Source organism: Schistocerca serialis, chromosome 1 (genome assembly GCF_023864345.2).
Source record: "Schistocerca serialis cubense isolate TAMUIC-IGC-003099 chromosome 1, iqSchSeri2.2, whole genome shotgun sequence".
Taxonomy (NCBI): Eukaryota; Metazoa; Arthropoda; class Insecta; order Orthoptera; family Acrididae; genus Schistocerca; species Schistocerca serialis.
In genome coordinates, this window is record NC_064638.1 from 1,038,446,427 (window position 1) to 1,038,465,480 (window position 19,054).

Below are 19,054 nucleotides of genomic sequence, written 5' to 3' on the forward strand. Positions count from 1 at the left end.
GCAAATTGTTGAATATTCACATTTCATTGCTAAATATTATAGGGTGTATACATCCCAGGAGATTCAGGAAAAACCTGGGAATTTTTTCATCCAGGAGAAAACCGGGAAAACCCGGGAATTTTTTAGAATTCCGGGAATTTTACAGTGTTTTAGTTTTCAGTTAAATTTTTATAATTTTGACTGGTAAGAAATGATACTCTAACAAAGGATATTACTGTATCCCACTACTGCAGAATAAAATTTCAACAATAAAACATAAACGAAAGAAAAAAAACTAAAATAACTTAAATTGCAAAGGAAATGCGCCATATACAACGATGACAACCAGTGCTCATGCAAACGTCTGCCAACAGCAAAATGTGTCAAAGGCTTTAAGAAGACTATGCAATCCTTCATAACAACAAATTGCCTCCGATCAGCGTGAAGTCACAACTGCTTACATTAGATTTGTTTTAGCAGTTATGACCGGTCTCATGCGTATGCGCAGTTTAGTCACATTTGACTAGTAGATTCTCCTGCTTCTGGCTACAGAAATGTGGCTGTTGGCTGTACAAGCAGTCACAGCAAGCAGCTAGATGCTACCGGAAAAAGGGGGCGCCAAATTCATATTCTTGAGGAAAAAAACTTGTTTCACAAAGCGCTTAGCATCCAGTGCACGTTTGTCTATCAATCATTCATATGATTTTGAAACGCTTCCCTATTGGTTTTTGAACACATTTTAAGTTGATTTCTGAATGAATCATAAGTTGACTTTTGAATGCTTGCATAGTGTACATGATGTCTCTGTCAGGAGAATGCTTGTCGCATCTAGAAATAAACTTTCCGCAGACATGAGGGGACGGGGCTATACGAGCTGAGCAGAGTAAAACCGAACGGATGAATGCCAATCGCTGTCTGATTCTGTGGTTGATTGGGTTTGCGAATGATCAGCATTGTTATAATTACTACTGAAATCCACAGATTCAGACTACCAGAATGGAAATAAAAGAATAACAGGTAAGAAAGATTACGTATTATCTTCTTGGTGTATCCAAGAACATGAAATTTCTACAGAAAATTTGTGGCCAGGTCGCTGCACTAGTAAGAACTGGTTTACAGTCTCCGGCTAGCAGCCGCATAAGTTCTATTCTGGAATTAACGTGGAAAATGTGTTGTACAAACACGTAATAACGCCTAACCGGAAAATAATTGCGGGATAACAAAACCTGTGATTCTGTAAGGGTTAGTGAAGTTAATCGGTGAACAAATTTTGACAGTGGCAGGAATAGCTACAGAATTGGTGATGACAAGATTGTTTGTTAGAACGAGGAAGGAGAAGAAACGGGGACATCACACAAATTATGGAAGAGTAAGACGATTCCAAATTTATATAAAAATTTTGTAATACTACTTTTCGATCTCATGATTGAGAAACTGGTGTGTATGAATGAAATGTAAAACTATTTCCTAACATAAAGCTTTTTGCTTGTAGTAGGCCTAATAGGCATTTGATATTGGTACTTCGAGAACTATATCCTGTCGCGTCTTAAAAGTGGCCATTTTTGCCAAAACAGTCTGGTTTATTTGGTGTGTGTTACTAAATTGCTGCAATATTAGAAAGGGCTATTTTCTTTTATCTAGCAGACAGTGACAAAATAGACGTAATCAGATCGAGAAAACACACCAGTCTTGGGTATTATTTGTGTTAACAGCTTCTTCAGTATTAGATAACGACATTTCGATTTTTCATGTAGCAAAACATTTGACACATTTTGATGAGGTAATAGATTCTTTCGCAGAAAGGAAAACATGCCGTGTAAAGCTGTAGCAAGATTAGAGAGAAAAAAATACTAGAAGTAAGGATTGAAGAAATGTGTAATATTGTGCTTATCTCTTGTCTTTATTGGTTTTATGTATCCTACATTTAATTTTATGTCGCACAAAACAGCAAGTTATTAGCTAATAGGCAATAAAGAGTGCAAATTTTCTAAAAAAAAAAAAAAAAAAAAAAAAGGAGGGGCAGGCTGTCAAACCAGCCGACTGGGATCAGGAGAGACACCACAGTACATTTCAATTTCCACTGTCCTGAATATAGTTTTATGGCATCCATTACAAAATATGCACGTTTCAATTTCACGGAGCGAAATACAGTGATGTGGAGCAGAAGAATGCTTTATGAAGAGGCGTGGCACTGCCCTTTGGCACACTTAAAACCAAATAATATTTCTTACGTTTCCTCGAACACATTTGTTTTATGTTTCAGACTTTTCAGAAAGATGTGCACTACAAGATGAACATATTTTTGAAAATTCAATTTTTTTTTGGTGTTTCTTTTTAGTTTACTGCTCTCACGTCAAATGAAAACAAAACGGATGTCTGTGGCTGGGAGCTATCAAGTGAATTAAAATACATTCACATAATTACGGAAGGATAAAATATGTCATTAGTTTCAGATTTTATTTTATTTCGACCTTTCTGAAAGTCAAGCATTAATTGCCTTGCGGAAAAATGAAGTTATTTTTGTCTGTTTGCTAAAGAAATTTGACTTTTATTAACCTTTTCCTGCAGAGGCAGTCAATGTATTTGAAATGAAGTGTTTAATTCCACAGTACTGGCTAGTTTCAACTTTTCGCTGCATTTCAAGTGCATGTTTTCATCTTCTAGCACGTATGGCATTATGCTATAATAAAGAACCAAACATGGTATAATACAGTACTGGTGCTCCAAGAAAACTTACATCCTGAAAACGACATTGGAAAGCTTAATATCAGGTCGAGGTATACTTCATTCGGAATCTCGACATACGAATGTGCGCATTAAGTATGCCCTTTAAATGTGCACATTTTAGTATGGTTCACGAAATTCCGATGCTCTTGGAGTGTCCTCTGATGTCTTGTTTCTTTTATGACATAATGTATGAACTTTCAATGTTTTACACGTACGTACATACAGGCTGCCTACGTCATGATAGCTGCTCAAGCATGATGTCGCCTTTTATCTGTGCTCTCTGGCAACTGCTGAAAAGAACCTATTTCTAAGAGGTCGCGGGAAAATATTGTGAATGGTGGTTTGAAAAGCGTTACTTTCAAAGTAAATATCCTTTTACATAAGTTGAACTATGTGCGAGAATGTACCATGAATTTATTAAATCGCAGAGACATTCATTTAAAAATCAACTCTTTGATGATGAGCCATTTAGAAGAATTTCGAGCTGTGAAGATCAGACATTTATGTCATTATTAAAAATTTTACTTGTACATTTGTGTGATATATCTTACAGTGTAACAAGTGCAAAAAAGATCAACATTATATGTGAAAGCTTAGCTTCTCTTGCAGCTTATTAACCTTAGAGACCAATATTATATGTGAAAGCTTTGGTTGTTTTGTAGCAGCACTATGTATATTAATTTAAACTATTAACTTTCCCTGTTTCTGTGTTCATGCTACTTAACAGTGATGTTGCTGTTAGCTGACTACATCACGTGTCCTATGCTCTGAATATCCGCTGTCATCGGCTGGCAAGATCAGGTGACATGAGCTATGACTGGCTTACTAAAGCACATCGCAATCTCGATTTCAATGATTTGGAAAGTTGGTAGAGTTCCGATGTATACTTTCATAAAATGAAAATATGCAGTGTACATGTTGCTGCACATCAAAGATATTTCCAAAACGTGTCTTTTCCCCTGAGTTTCATTTTCTAAAGTGCCGGGAAATCCTACGCCCGTGTATAAAACCTTAACTATTCAAAGGATTTATAAGGGAAAATATACTGTCACTTAACACAGAAAAAGCCTGTTTTCACCCAGAAGAAAGTTGTATTTTTATCTGGGAAAAATCTGGGAATTTTTTCCTTGTCTGCGTATACATCCTGTATTAGCATTATTAATTAGTTCTGCAATGAGCAGCAGAATAATTTATCAGCATATTAACAGTTATAATCTAAAGAGAGTACTGATAATGTGATGACAGGTTAGTGATGTGCTCCCTTCTTACATTCCCGAGTGTGTTGTAGTTACATTAATGGGAGAACACCATTCGCATCACTTTCAAAATCTTGTCTAGAATAGTCTTCTTCAGCACTGCTGGAACTACGACTGCTCCCTCCCAGATGTATAAATTTTTGACACATTCTTCCAGAATGTCTTCATTTTTGCCTGCATCTCTGATGAAACTTGCAGTGCTGGTCACAATTTTCATCGAGATCTCGCCTGTCTCTTGATTGACAACTTCCACAAGGAGACTTTCAGCTTTGCATGTGCTCTGTTTGAGAACATCTATTTACAGATCATTAAAGGCTAGGCATTTTGTTGAATCACATTTGTTATTTTAGCAAGTAAATTGTGGATTTTGAACTAGCTGATAAATGTGAATATTGAATTTTTTGGCATTACAGTTACAACATGCTATGTATTTCACAGTTATGTCAAGGTTGTTGGCTCGTACAACATCGAGGACTCTCTGATATGTTCGTGACATGTATGAGTGCATGTAGAACTAGAGGCAACACAGTCAGAGAATTTGTAAAAGACCAGTTTGCACACTATTTCAGTTTTAATCATTGATCAGTGCCTTGGCAAAACTACTGTAAGGAATAAATATTAGATGATTGTCCTAACCAGAATAGGAAGAACAACTTGCTTGTAAATATATGTGAAATAAAAAAATCAAACTTTTTTTTGTATAGTTTTCATAGCTACCAACTCTGTGTTTATTTATTCCAGTTGCATTTCCTCACACTCTATTGCAGCAAGTCCTGTGGTAACTGCTAGTCATGACTATGTCTTCACACTCTTGTTTTTATAGGCTGTAAATACATGCATATTTTTCATCGCTCAAGAATTAACAATACACTGTCCACATAATCCATGTTGCACATCAACACTGAAACCTTCTAGTCTGGAGTTCATCATGACTGAATGCTGCTTGAAACACTGCTTGTGTGATCACTCGAGCAGCTGAAACTTCCGCAGAGAAATAGGTTGGAGTGCATTCTTCTGCATGTGACCTTGAAGATGTGTCCCGCCTGTTCAGTGGTAGCATGAATTCCAATGCTGTGTGCTCATCCTCATTTAGATGCTGCAGTTCTGTTTCTGCCACATTTTTTTACAGCTTGATTCCTTCTGGAAAAATCACACATGTGGCCATAATGTAAATATTGTTTCCTTTGCCACGTTCGCAGTGTGTGCCCTCATTGCCAGGCAACTTGCAATGGGTGTGGCAAAAGGGGCACTTAAAATACGAATGTTTTTAGCAGTTCCACTAGAAACAGGCTCAAACTTGAGATGTGAGTTGGCAATCTATGGAACTGCCGACTTCTCATAACGAAGGTCAGAAAATGTACGTGGACACATTCAGTGACAGACTCCCTATGAGGTTACTTTTGGACCCTGGTGCATCTGTGTTGCAGCTGTTGCAAGCAGATGAGACAAATGTTTGGGTCTAAAGACATCACTGTACCTTTACAAGGGAAATTTTCAGTTTTATTTACTTGTACCCAAGCCATTCATCCACTATATTTTGTGGTGGTAACTGAATCCAAAGGTAGCAATGTTTTTGGGGTAGACTTTTTCTACACTTTTGGATTTACGGTTTGTGAAACAGTGTGTGCCATGTAATCAAAAGGGTCTTGGCACTGCCTTAAAGATTCTCTATGATAAATATACCCAAATTATATCACCTGGACTAGAGAAGACAACTGATTTTGTAGCTCGTATCAGTCTTAAAGAGAAGGTGGTCACACATATTTCCAAAGCTCATCCAGTGCCCTTGGCTCTTAAGACACCATCAAAGCAGAGGTGGATAGACCCAATCATGAAGAAGTGTTAAAGCCTATGCACCATAGTCAATGGGCCACTAATCTCAAAACAGAGCTGGATAGGCTCACTCATGAAGAAGTATTAATGTCTATTCTCCATAGACAGTGGACCACTAACCATCAACAATATGCAAACCTAACAGCATCTTGAGGCTTTGTGTCGATTTCAAAGTAACAACCAATGCACAAGCTGAGGTGGAAACTTACCATCTACCAGCCCTGGATGAATTCTTTGCGGAGTTATACCATGGCACTTTATTCAGTAAAACTGACCTCATGGAGGCATATTTTCAAATCCCCATTGGATGCAGCATCACAAACTTATCTGCTACTAAACATGCGATAATGCCTTTATTGTTATAATCTGTTATCTTTTGGAATCTCTTCAGTCCCTGCCATATTTGAGTGTTTTGTGTATCATCTACTACAGGACATTCCCAACTGTGCTATTTACCTTGATGTGTTTTTATTTATTTATTCTCACAGATGCAACTCTGTAGATCACCTTCACAACCTCAAGCTTTCGTTTTGGGTGCTGGCAACATCAGGACTTAAATGCAGCATGCCCAATTGCTCTTTTATGCAGTCATATTTAGGATTTAACCTCTAGGAAAATAAACTGGAACCAGCAAAGGATTATGTTGTAGCAATCAGTAAAGTGCAGCTCCTCATAAATGTCAAAGACTTAAAAGTGTTTTTAGGTTAGATTAACTGTTGTGGCCGATTTGTTGCAGACCTAGCAGAATTCTTTTACCCACTGAACCAGCTGTGGCACCAAGGCATGTGTTTCAAATGGTCATCTGGCTTTCAAATTTTCCACGCTTTAAAGGAGTTCCTTAAACAGGATCCATGCTAAATGACATAATATGCATGGTTCACATCTGGTAGTAGCAATTGATGCATCTGCCCCATGATATATGCACAGTCATCTCCCATTATTACACTGATGGCATCAAACACCCTGTCATGTATGCCTCCAAGACCTTAATTGCTTCTCAGCAGTGCTATTCTCAAATAGTGTGAGGCCCTTGATGTTATTCATGCAGTTGAGGAATTTAAATTATTCCTTTGTGGGCAGAAATTTCATCTTGTCATGTATTGTTGTCTGTTGTTCACTATCTTGACCCCAAGCATCCCCTACCAAATCAGACCACCCATTGCCTTCAATATCGGGCATCGTACTTGTCATTATTCTATCCACTATCAAGCAGTGACATTACACGCAAATGCAGACCCACTGTCCCAATTCCCCATTGGACCTAACCCAGCCACTGACAACAGGAATTGGTGTGTGTCTAGCTTGATTCAGATCTGGATCAGACTGTTTCCACCTTTCCTTAACATTTTGTGACGTAGTGAAGGCCACTTTCAAGAACCCGATAATTGACATCTTATTCACTTTGTACAACACAAATGGCCGGACATGCCTCCCAATCGAGAAATTCATTCCTGTTGATCAAGGCAGCACCAGCTACACCTAAATCAAGGCCTTCTGTTTTTGTTCTCAGGCAAATACCACTGCATCCTGCTTCCTCTATCTTTTCAGCCTTCACACTGCCCATCGGAGGGTGCCCTGGATGAAAAATTTGATGTGACTACGACTCTGGTCAAATATTGACTCAGACATTGCAGACCTGGTCTGCCAGTGTTCTGCCTGTCTGGCCCAGTAAGCAGCACCTTCCCAGTGGTTCTCTCTCTCTCTCTCTCTCTCTCTCTCTCTCTCTGACCTTATACTGTAAAACTACAAGAGCACAACCACTTATATTTTACTGGTCTGTTTTTTGAACTCGTGGTTGATCATGATTGATTCCTTTTTACACTTCCCTTTTGTGTTACACATGTATCAGGTCACTACTGATGCTACTACCATGGGCTTGGAAAAAGTATTTGCCCTTGAAGGCACACCATGTATCTCAGTTTCTGATAAGGGGATGGTGTTTACCTCCTGTGACTTCGAATGGTTTTGCACTCTTAATGAGATTCAACACCTTCACACTGTGCCTTTTCACCCAGTCTTCAAAAGCAATGCAGTGTACTATATCGCACCTTTAAAACCATATCCACAGGGAAATGATGTCAAAAACTGTATCTAATGCTCTCTTTAGCTTTCCAGCAGCTTACAGAGCTACCAAGATCAAAGACTGCGGTCCAGAGGAGCAGCTTCATGGTTATCCTCACTGCACCATTTTGGTTATACTGCACTCGCCACTGGTACACATCATCACTAAGGTCTCTCCCTCCCAACTGGGCATTCCAGTCTGGGCGCATCAGTTTGGGCACCAGCCAACCTAGACTAATGAGACAATCTCCGCTCACCATGGGTTCGTGTTTTATACCATGGCTTCTGCCCACCGACTTCAGCACCACCAATGTAACGGTCTTCACTTCCAACATCCTGGTTGGCATTCACCTGTTCCTCCACCCATGGTGGACCCTCTGGTTCCATCGAAACTTGTTGTACCTCAACTTTCCCCAGTGATGCCCATGGACACTGACCAGCTACCTTCCTCAGTGGCTTCTCCCCCAGACCGCACACTACTTGCATATTCTGCTCCTGTAGTTGCTGCTTGGGGATGGGATAGAAGTGAAGGGAGGGGTGGGGTGGGGTGGGGTGGGGTGGGGTGGGGTGGGGTGGGGTGGGGTGGGGTGGCACCATCTGACATTACCATGGAAACTGAGTAACTGAAACAACATTTCTGTTGACCACTGAGGCACTTCTATTCAGTTGGTGCTGATCCTCAGCTGCCTTCTCTGATGGGATCACCCCAGGCTCCTGCATATAATCCGGCACCGTGAAGGCCTAAGTCAGTGTTGATGTGTGAAGTGTGGTCCACACCACAAGAGATATCATATTATATACAGTGTTATTCTCTATCTGTAACAGAGAGAAATGGCTTGTGTTGGACTTTGCTTGTTGGTTATGGGTGTAGATCACCTCTTACAAAATATCTGAAGAGGACATAGAGATACGCACACACACACACACACACACACACACACACACACACACACACACACACACACACACACACAAAAGCTTTAGACGAAGGAAGGAAGGTTAGGGTTTAAAGTCATGTAAACATTGAGGTCATTAGAGAAAGAGCACAAGATCCGATTGTTTCAGGTATAGGGAAAGAAATCAGCCATGCCCTTTCAAAGGAACCATCCCAGCATTTGCTGGAGCAATTTAGGAAAATAACAGAAAACTTAAATCCAGATGGTTGGATGTGGATGTGAACCAAGAGCTGTATATAAGGAGAAACCAACCAAACAGGCAAAATTATTCATTTCTGCAGTCAAAATGAGCTGGTAATTATTGATAATTACTGAGACACTCTTTAAAATCCTTCTTAAAAGAAAGTGTACATGAATTGCACCAAATGTTGGAAGATACCAATCAGACTACATTTGAGTTAAACAGAGGACTCAGGTTAAAACTCCCCAGTCATCTATGACCAGATCTAGACTGTGATCATATACTGTTGTTAATTAAATGCAACGTCACATGAAGAAGAACAAGAACAATCTAAGTCAGCGGCATCTAGAAGGAGTGGAAGAGGAAACGAGGAAGACTTTTCTGGAGGAACAAAGGAAGCAATAACCAGTAGTTACCAGTATGGTGATTAAAATTAAATAAAGGTTAGTATAATTGAAATAGTGAAGTAAGTGAAATGGAAAATAAAAATGGAATAAAATAATACAAATGAACTACAGGAAAAGAAAACCAGACATAACTGTTCAGTATATGTAATCCTATTGATATAGTAAATTTGCCAGAGGATTTCATAATAAGCAGAATAATAACTATGTTTACAACAGCATAGGCAGTTAATTGCACAAATTACGGGTCGCTGTTCATTTCATCCCATGTTTATAAGGTACACCTGAATATATTTAAAACAAATAAATAAAATACATGAGTTTTTCACAAAAATAGACTTATACAAAAAACGAAATTTCCAGGAAACACATTTTATTGAATTATTTGAACAGTATATTTCACAAGTAAACTCTGGATACATAATACAATGATGGAAAAACTTTTCTATGCACTTTCAGTTGCAAACAGAAAATGTGAAAAAACATGATTTATTCCAAAACTTAAAATCGACAGAGTGATTATTTTGTAGCAGTAATGCCCTAGTTTAATGTAGTGAACAAACAGTAATTCAATAAATTGATTGATTATGGAACTGTACTTCATTATTTTCATTGTTACATTCACTGCTACACTCTAGGGCCTTCTCATAGAACTCTTGGGCTTCTGATGATGTAGTAACAAATGTCTCAAGTTTCTTTACACTGTCAGCTTTTTTTGACAGTCACATGGTTTCTAGGTTTTCTTACAGCTGATTGATCATTGTACTTGAAACTGTCTCTGTTAGTTTTCTTCACTTCAACACAATCAGAGAGAAGTAGTATGTTGTTTAGACTTTGCAGATGGCACTAACTTGGTTTCCTTATTTCTAAAAAAGAATTCTAGCTACAAAACTTTTGAATGGTAGCTTGTCTTGTATTAAACTGTGTGCAGTGGTCTTGAAATCGTACATATGCCAATTGTCAAGAACCCTACAGATAAAATGGGTGCTCAGAACCTCATAATAGTGTGATGATAAGGTTATGGTTTCAAGTTTTCTCAGTTTGATTTTAATGATATCAAATACCCTATCATGGGACATGAAACTGTGACCTCTGCTTGGTAAGCACAGTAGTGAGCTACTTTGTTGAAAACGAGCTGTAGATGTTCATATTTGGCACAACTCTTTTTTTGTTGATGTTGAGTTTAGAAAAATTTCACAGTTTCATGTGCAAGATTAAAGAGGTAAATAGTAAGTTTTCATAAAATCCATGTACTGCAATGGATTCCTCTCGTTTAGAAGTACATGTTGTTTCCTCAAATGATCCATGAATTGGAGAAGATTAGTTTGGAATATGAAGAAAATTTAGCTAGACTGGAAGGAGAGAAAAATAGTTTATGAACTACACATATATTAGAGCATAATAATAATAATAATAATAATGGCATGTGATGAGGGCCTCCCGTCGGGTAGACCGCTCGCCTGGTGCAATTTGACGCCACTTCGGCAACTTGCGCGTCAATGGGGATGAAATGATGATTAGGACAACACAACACCCAGTCCCTGATCGGAGAAAATCTCCGACCCAGCCAGGAATCGAACCCGGGCCCTTAGGATTGACAGTCTGTCGCGCTGACCACTCAGCTACCAGGGGCTGACATATTAGAGCATGAAAATTAATATAAAAGGATGCTGAAATCAGAAAAGGATTGAGGCAGGGCTGTTCTGTGTCTCCATACCTGCTGAATATATAAAATGAAGAAGGAATGCAAAATGTGAAAGAGAAAACAAAGGAAATTAATTGATAGTGAAAAGACATACTGCATCAGATTTGCTGATGACATAGTAGTAGCTGCAGGTTCAGAGAGTGATCATGATAGAAAAGAACTTTGCCATTTTGGATGAAGGTGTTAGGCAAGTATGTCCTAGCAAGCTGAGTGCCAGTGCAAGTGAACAGTAGCAGTTACGCCTGATGTCGTGGCAAGCTGTCAGCATATGATTTTCAGCAGGCAATTCCTTCCCCGTATTCATTCTTGGCTGTACATACCAAGTGCATACAGGTCAGTTTGTCAGCAATACAAGTTTCTAGGCAACAAACAACCTCCACACATAGGCCACACTGAATTATAACTGAACAACACATGTAAATAATTTAAGAATAAATTCTAGACTGTAGGAGCAACCTGTACACTTCATTTCATATTTTCAGCTCCGTTAATTTGCATCTGACATTAACATGTGTACGTGAATATATAGTTAAAGACATGTATAAATGTGAGCTTTCATTATGAATGCTAATGGACATTTTAAGTAAGGCCCACAAAGAAAAGATAAGAGAAATTTGGGCTCATACGGAGCCATATGTACAATCTATTTATGAGAGTGAAAGAAAAGAGAATGGCTAATAGTGGTACTGGCACAATGTACCCTCTTCCATGCACCATGTGGTGGCTTGCAGAGTATGTATGTAAATGTAGAATAATAGCCCCATAATGATAAACTGTTGCATCGATTGTGCAGAAGTGTTTGATTGATGAACAATTTTCTGATATTTTCTTTTAACATACGTAACTTTTTTTTTCTTCCAGATAAGTTCTACACATGACAGAAAAAATGTATCTCAAGAAAATCATTCAGAACGAAATGAAGTTTATGTTAATATAACAGTTAGCTCTTCAGCTTTTGCTGATGTACTAACACAGAAGAAGAACGTGAATTTACGAGAAAGTTCCAAGGCAAACCATGTACATTTGGCATCAAGGGTGCAGTCATCTGAAGCTAAGGTTACACCTCAACCAAATGGAGTCAGTGATGTCGGGAAACACATTAAAAAAGTGCAATGTGATTACAATGGCAAGAATAAGATAGAAAATTTTTTACATTTTGTTGTACGTGAAAAAACTCATACAGCAGCTTCAGCTGTAAAATTAGAAACAGATGTTCCATCAGCAGAAGGTAATGCTTTTGTATGTGATCATAGTTCTCCAGACACAGATCATTCCACCTCCAAAACTAATCATAAAAATGACCTTGCTTATGAGAACACTGTTCAGTCCCAACATTCTGAGAATACTTCAGATACAGAAAAAACTGCTGAGGAACGCCGTTGCATGGTGCCTAATGATTTTAAAGTACAAAATAAAAGACAAACTTCTCACTCTCAAACCACTAAGAAAATTCCTAAAAATTCTTCTCCGTCACAAGCTCCAGTCAGTATTTCTGCTGAGAATGAAAGAAATGCAAAATTCAGCATGCCCCAGAAGGGAAGTGTAGCAGATGCTGTAGTTTGCTTCCCTGTAGAAATTAAAGGTTCTAATGTGGATACTTTCCAAGGAGATAAAAATGCCACAGAAATATCACAAGGAAAGGAAGCTTCAAAAGATACAAACAAGAAAGTGAGAAGAAAAAATTATGAAGAACTGGCACCATTTAAATTCTTCTGTTCCCAGTGTTCATTCAAATCAAAGCGTGAAAGTCATTATCAACGCCATAAGCAGCTGCATGAGCAGGTAATTACATAAATGGTTTTTGTGTATCTACTACTTGGTTCCCAATGGTTTACTTCATCGATATGTAAAGTGCAGTTTATTAAAATTCAGTGTGAATTTCTGTTTATATGATACTGAAATATGTATTTCAGGTTTCAAACATTTATCAGTGTGAAAAATGCAGCTTCAAAACCATTCGTTTAGGAAACTTACGCCGTCATGAACTTACTCACAGTGAGTCAGAACTGTCGTGTGATTTGTGCACTTATCGAACACTCCATCATAAACTTCTGATAAGACATCAAAGGAACAAACATATCAATAAGGTAAGAATAAGATGGTAGTTTTGCTTAGTGTGTGCTTCCTGTCATTGTATACAGTGAAAACGCACTTGTACTATTTTTGAGGGTCTTCAAAACAATGGTGTAAAATGCAAGAAAATGTAAAATGTGTCAGAAATAACTTTTTAGGAGGTAAAAATTATTTATAGGATCCCCCTTTCATTTTCATAGTTTATTTATGATATACATACATAACAGGCATCAGAATACTTGCTAGCGGCTTGTTTATTATCCAATAAAGTTTATCAGAATTTTCCACTCTTTACCTACTAACATAACTGGAACTGGTTAACTATCTGGAAAGTGGAAATGTTTGACTTAATTTTGTTCAGAGTAGGGTAAACATAGTCATGTGTAGGGGCTGTGGTTGTTGTGAGCGGACGCAAGGAGAATTGGCCACTCTTCGGGGGCAGGTGGAGGCTTTGTCTGTTAGGCTCATCGAGCTCGAGGCGCAGGCGTCGGCTCGTAGTGGCGTTGGGGCAACTGTGGTGAGACCTATGCCTACTTCGGTGGCCTTGGAATCACATGGAACCCCTGATGTCGCTGCGTCTTCCGGCAGTGAGCATCTTACCGGTCAGCCATCACTCCAGGGTGAATGGCGGACAGTGGTGGGCTCGCGCGTGCCTGGCCGAAAGGCGAAGGTGGGATCTGGCCGCGTGGCAGCTGCCTTACCCCCTTTCCAACAGGTACGGGGTGCTTCCTAGTGGTGATGACATCGTTTCCGAGCCACCACAGGGTGCCTCGCCTGTTGGGCCAGTGGCCGATTCTCCGGCAAGGTCCCGACAGTCACAGAGGGCGGGCCTATTAGTTATAGGGAGCTCCAACGTTAGGCGGGTTATGGAGCCCCTCAGGAAAATAGCGGGTAGGTCGGGGAAGAATGCCAGTGTGCACTCGGTGTGCTTGCCGGGGGGTCTCGTCCGTAATGTGGAGGAGGCCCTTCCGGCAGCTATTGAACGCACTGGGTGTGACCGGCTGCAGATAGTAGCACATGTCGGAACGAATGACGCCTGCCGCTTGGGTTCTGAGGCCATCCTTGGTTCCTTCCGGCGGCTGGCTGATTTGGTGAAGACAACCAGCATCGCACGCGGAGTGCAAGCTGAGCTTAATATCTGCAGCATAGTGCCCAGAGTCGATCGCGGTCCTCTGGTTTGGAGCCGTGTGGAGGGTCTAAACCAGAGGCTCAGACGACTCTGCGACTATAATGGTTGCAAATTCATCGACCTCCGTTATTGGGTGGAGAACTGTAGGGCCCCCCTAGACAGGTCAGGCGTGCACTACACACCGGAAGCAGCTACTAGGGTAGCAGAGTACGTGTGGCGTGCACACGGGGGTTTTTTAGGTTAGAGGGACCCCCCCTTGGGCGAAACGATAAAATACCTGACGGCTTACCAGAGAGGACATTATCATCGTTGATAAAGAATGTCCGTCCTCAGAGACCAAAAACAGGAAAAGTTAATGTAATATTGGTAAACTGCAGGAGTATCCAGGGCAAGGTTCCTGAATTAGTATCTCTTATTGAAGGAAATAGTGCGCATATAGTATTAGGAACGGAAAGTTGGTTAAAACCGGAAGTGAACAGTAACGAAATCCTAGACACAGAATGGAATATATACCGCAAGGATAGGATAAACGCCAATGGTGGAGGAGTATTTATAGCAGTAAAGAATTCAATAATATCCAGTGAAGTTATTAGCGAATGCGAATGTGAAATAATCTGGGTTAAGTTAAGTATCAAAGGTGGGTCAGATATGATAGTCGGATGCTTCTATAGACCACCTGCATCAGCAACCGTAGTAGTTGAGCGCCTCAGAGAGAACCTGCAGAACGTCGTGAAGAAGTTTCGTGATCATACTATTGTAATAGGGGGAGACTTCAATCTACCAGGTATAGAATGGGATAGTCACACAATCAGAACTGGAGCCAGGGACAGAGACTCTTGTGACATTATCCTGACTGCCTTGTCCGAGAATTACTTCGAGCAGATAGTTAGAGAACCAACTCGTGAAGCTAACGTTTTAGACCTCATAGCAACAAATAGACCGGAACTTTTCGACTCCGTGAATGTAGAAGAGGGTATCAGTGATCATAAGTCAGTGGTTGCATCAATGACTACAAGTGTAATAAGAAATGCCAAGAAAGGAAGGAAAATATATTTGCTTAACAAGAGTGATAGGGCACAAATCGCAGAATATCTGAGTGACCACCATCAAACGTTCATTTCTGAGGAAGAGGATGTGGAACAAAAATGGAAAAAATTCAGAAACATCGTCCAGTACGCCTTAGATAAGTTCGTACCGACTAAGGTCCAAAGCGAGGGGAAAGATCCACCGTGGTATAACAATCATGTACGAAAGGTACTACGGAAACAAAGAAAGCTTCATCATAGGTTTAAGAGTAGTCGAATCATAGCTGATAAGGAAAAGCTGAACGAAGCGAAAAAGAGCGTAAAGAGAGCAATGAGAGAAGCATTCAACGAATTCGAACATAAAACATTGGCAAACAATCTAAACAAGAACCCTAAAAAGTTTTGGTCATATGTAAAATCGGTAAGCGGATCTAAATCCCCTATTCAGTCACTCGTTGACCACGATGGAACCGAAACAGAGGACGACCGAAGAAAGGCAGAAATACTGAATTCAGTGTTCCGAAACTGTTTCACTGCGGAAAATCGTAACACGGTCCCTGACTTCAGCCGTCGCACGGACGCCAAAATGGAAAATATTGAAATAAACGATATCGGAATTGAAAAACAACTGCTATCACTTAGTAGCGGAAAAGCATCCGGACCAGACGAGATACCCTTCAGATTCTACAGTGATTATGCTAAAGAACTTGCCCCCTTTCTATCAGCAATTTATCGTAGATCGCTGGAAGAACGTAAAGTACCTAGCGACTGGAAGAAAGCGCAGGTCGTTCCCATTTTCAAGAAGGGTCATAAATCAGATGCGAATAATTATAGGCCTATTTCGCTTACGTCAATCTGTTGTAGAATAATGGAACATGTTTTGTGTTCTCGTATTATGACGTTCTTAGATAATACAAATCTCCTTCATCATAACCAACATGGATTCCGCAAACAGAGATCATGTGAAACTCAGCTCGCCCTATTTGCCCAAGAAATTCACAGTGCCGTAGACACTGGCGAGCAGATTGATGCCGTATTCCTGGACTTCAGGAAGGCATTTGATACGGTTCCGCACTTACGTTTAGTGAAAAAAATACGAGCTTACGGAATATCGGACCAGGTTTGTGATTGGATTCAGGATTTCCTAGAAGAAAGAACACAACATGTCATTCTTAACGGTTCAAAATCTGCAGATGTAGAGGTAATTTCGGGAGTACCGCAGGGAAGCGTGATAGGACCTTTATTGTTTACAATATACATAAATGACTTAGTTGACAACATCGGTAGCTCCGTGAGGCTATTTGCAGATGACACGGTTGTCTACAAGAAAGTAGCAACATCAGAAGACTCGTACGTACTCCAGGAGGACCTGCAGAGGATTAATGCATGGTGCGACAGCTGGCAGCTTTCCCTAAACGTAGATAAATGTAATATAATGCGCATACATAGGGGCAGAAATCCATTCCAGTACGATTATGCCATAGGTGGTAAATCATTGGAAGCAGTAACGACCGTAAAATACTTAGGAGTTACTATCCGGAGCGATCTGAAGTGGAATGATCACATAAAACAAATAGTGGGAAAAGCAGGCGCCAGGTTGAGATTCATAGGAAGAATTCTAAGAAAATGTGACTCATCGACGAAAGAAGTAGCTTACAAAACGCTTGTTCGTCCGATTCTTGAGTATTGCTCATCAGTATGGGACCCTTACCAGGTTGGATTAATAGAAGAGATAGACATGATCCAGCGAAAAGCAGCGCGATTCGTCATGGGGACATTTAGTCAGCGCGAGAGCGTTACGGAGATGCTGAACAAGCTCCAGTGGCGGACACTTCAAGAAAGGCGTTACGCAATACGGAGAGGTTTATTATCGAAATTACGAGAGAGCACATTCCGGGAAGAGATGGGCAACATATTACTACCGCCCACATATATCTCGCGTAATGATCACAACGAAAAGATCCGAGAAATTAGAGCAAATACGGAGACTTACAAGCAGTCGTTCTTCCCACGCACAATTCGTGAATGGAACAGGGAAGGGGGGATCAGATAGTGGTACAATAAGTACCCTCCGCCACACACCGTAAGGTGTCTCGCGGAGTATAGATGTAGATGTAGATAATTGTTTTTTTTGAGAAGCCAGCAGTTGTGTCTTCATTATTTAAATAAAAAAACACCGCATCAGTTGTAACTACAGTTTCTGAGACTGTATTCCCACTGCCAGGCACTGTCGTAGTGCAACGATGTGTCGTGTGGTGGGGTTGAAGGAACATTGAAGATGAAGTTGGTGCCATTACACTTTCCAATAGACAGGTCGTCAATGGTAAGACTGTAGATATTGACATGGAACAGTGATCTACGTAAAAGAACAGAATCACATGCAGAGGAAGAGAGACTGCACTTGGGGGAGTGCAGGATCCCTAAAGGAATCACTTGGAAGAGAGATGGTAATTTCCCCTGTGGACCAACAACTGTAGAATCGGGACCACCATCCATACTGTTGGGGGGTGTCAGCTAAACAACAGCCTGGCTTGAGCCGATTAACAGACACTGTTTCCTTCTTTCCATTAAATAGAATGTTGAAAGTGTTCTGTCCTCTTCTGAGCACTCTGTGCAGGCTAGAGTAGGGGGGCTGGAGTATGGCTCTGACTGAGTCGTCATGAAGCATAACATAGTTACAATATGCATGAGGAATGGTATGAGCCTTTGTAAGGGGGAGGGGCAGGGTGGGTATGTATTTTAATGTATTTTAGAAATGCATTTGAGCATTCATTTAACCAATTCTGGCTCATCTGTGGTTAGAATGGTCACTGGCTCAACAAACTGAGCAGGTAGGACAAGGGCTTCGCCATATAAGACCTCTGCTAATAAGACTTGCAGTTTGTCTTCATGCGCTGTGTGCGCCCAGAGTAGAACCTATTGGAGTGTGGAAGACCAAGAGCCGCCGTGGTAATGCCGCCTTCAGAGTACAATGCCATCTCCCAACTAAACAATTACGCTGAGGGTTGTATGCTGTTATGTGGAATTTTTCCGACCCACAGAGCTCGCACCAGTGGGAGAACAATACTGACTCAAAGTGGTGGCCTGGTCTCTGATGACTGTGGACGGGCAACCAAATTGAGCAATACAGGGACTGACAAAGGGAAGAGCTATAGTCTCAGCCATGATATCGGAGAGTGGGATGGCTTCAACCCACCATGTCGTATGATCAGTATTAGACAGGATGAAGTGGAAGCAATCGGACGAGTGTAGAGGACCAATGATATCAATGTGTACATGTTGTAATTTGCCCTTTGGTATTCTAAATGTTCCAATGGATGGTTGGACATGTCTTCTGACTTTGCTCCTTTGGCATGGTATATATGCATGTATCCACTCCCTATAGTCCTTTTTAATCCCCCGGCCAGTTGAAGTGTTCTGTTATGATTGTAGTTGTAGCTTAAATACCTGGATGGGTAAGGCCTTGAAGGGAGTCAAAAACTGTAAAACTGTACAATGGAGGGAGGTGGGGACAACCGAGCAGATTCTACCTGTCGAAGTGTCACAGAAGATAGGCATTGTAGAGCCCAAGACTGCTCGAGCGTTAGAACACAGTTCGAATCCTGAAGCATTTTTGACTACTCTGGGTCGTTTACTTGAAGGTTGGCAAGCTCGTCCATAGTGATGGGGGAGGTTATAGAGTCCACACGGGGGGAGGGGGGGTTACCGCATCTTTTAGGGTTTGG

The 19,054-nt window shown here is 40.6% G+C and overlaps 1 protein-coding gene across 1 annotated transcript in view; it reads left to right on the forward strand.

Moving 5' to 3' along the window:
- LOC126414371 (zinc finger protein 64-like) overlaps nt 1-19,054 on the forward strand; it is a 111,711-nt gene that overhangs the window by 18,495 nt on the left and 74,162 nt on the right. Inside the window, exons 5-6 of the mRNA XM_050083340.1 lie at nt 11,964-12,884; nt 13,016-13,189. Of these exons, the coding sequence (XP_049939297.1) occupies nt 11,964-12,884; nt 13,016-13,189 (1,095 nt within the window). The remainder of the gene's footprint in view (nt 1-11,963; nt 12,885-13,015; nt 13,190-19,054) is intronic.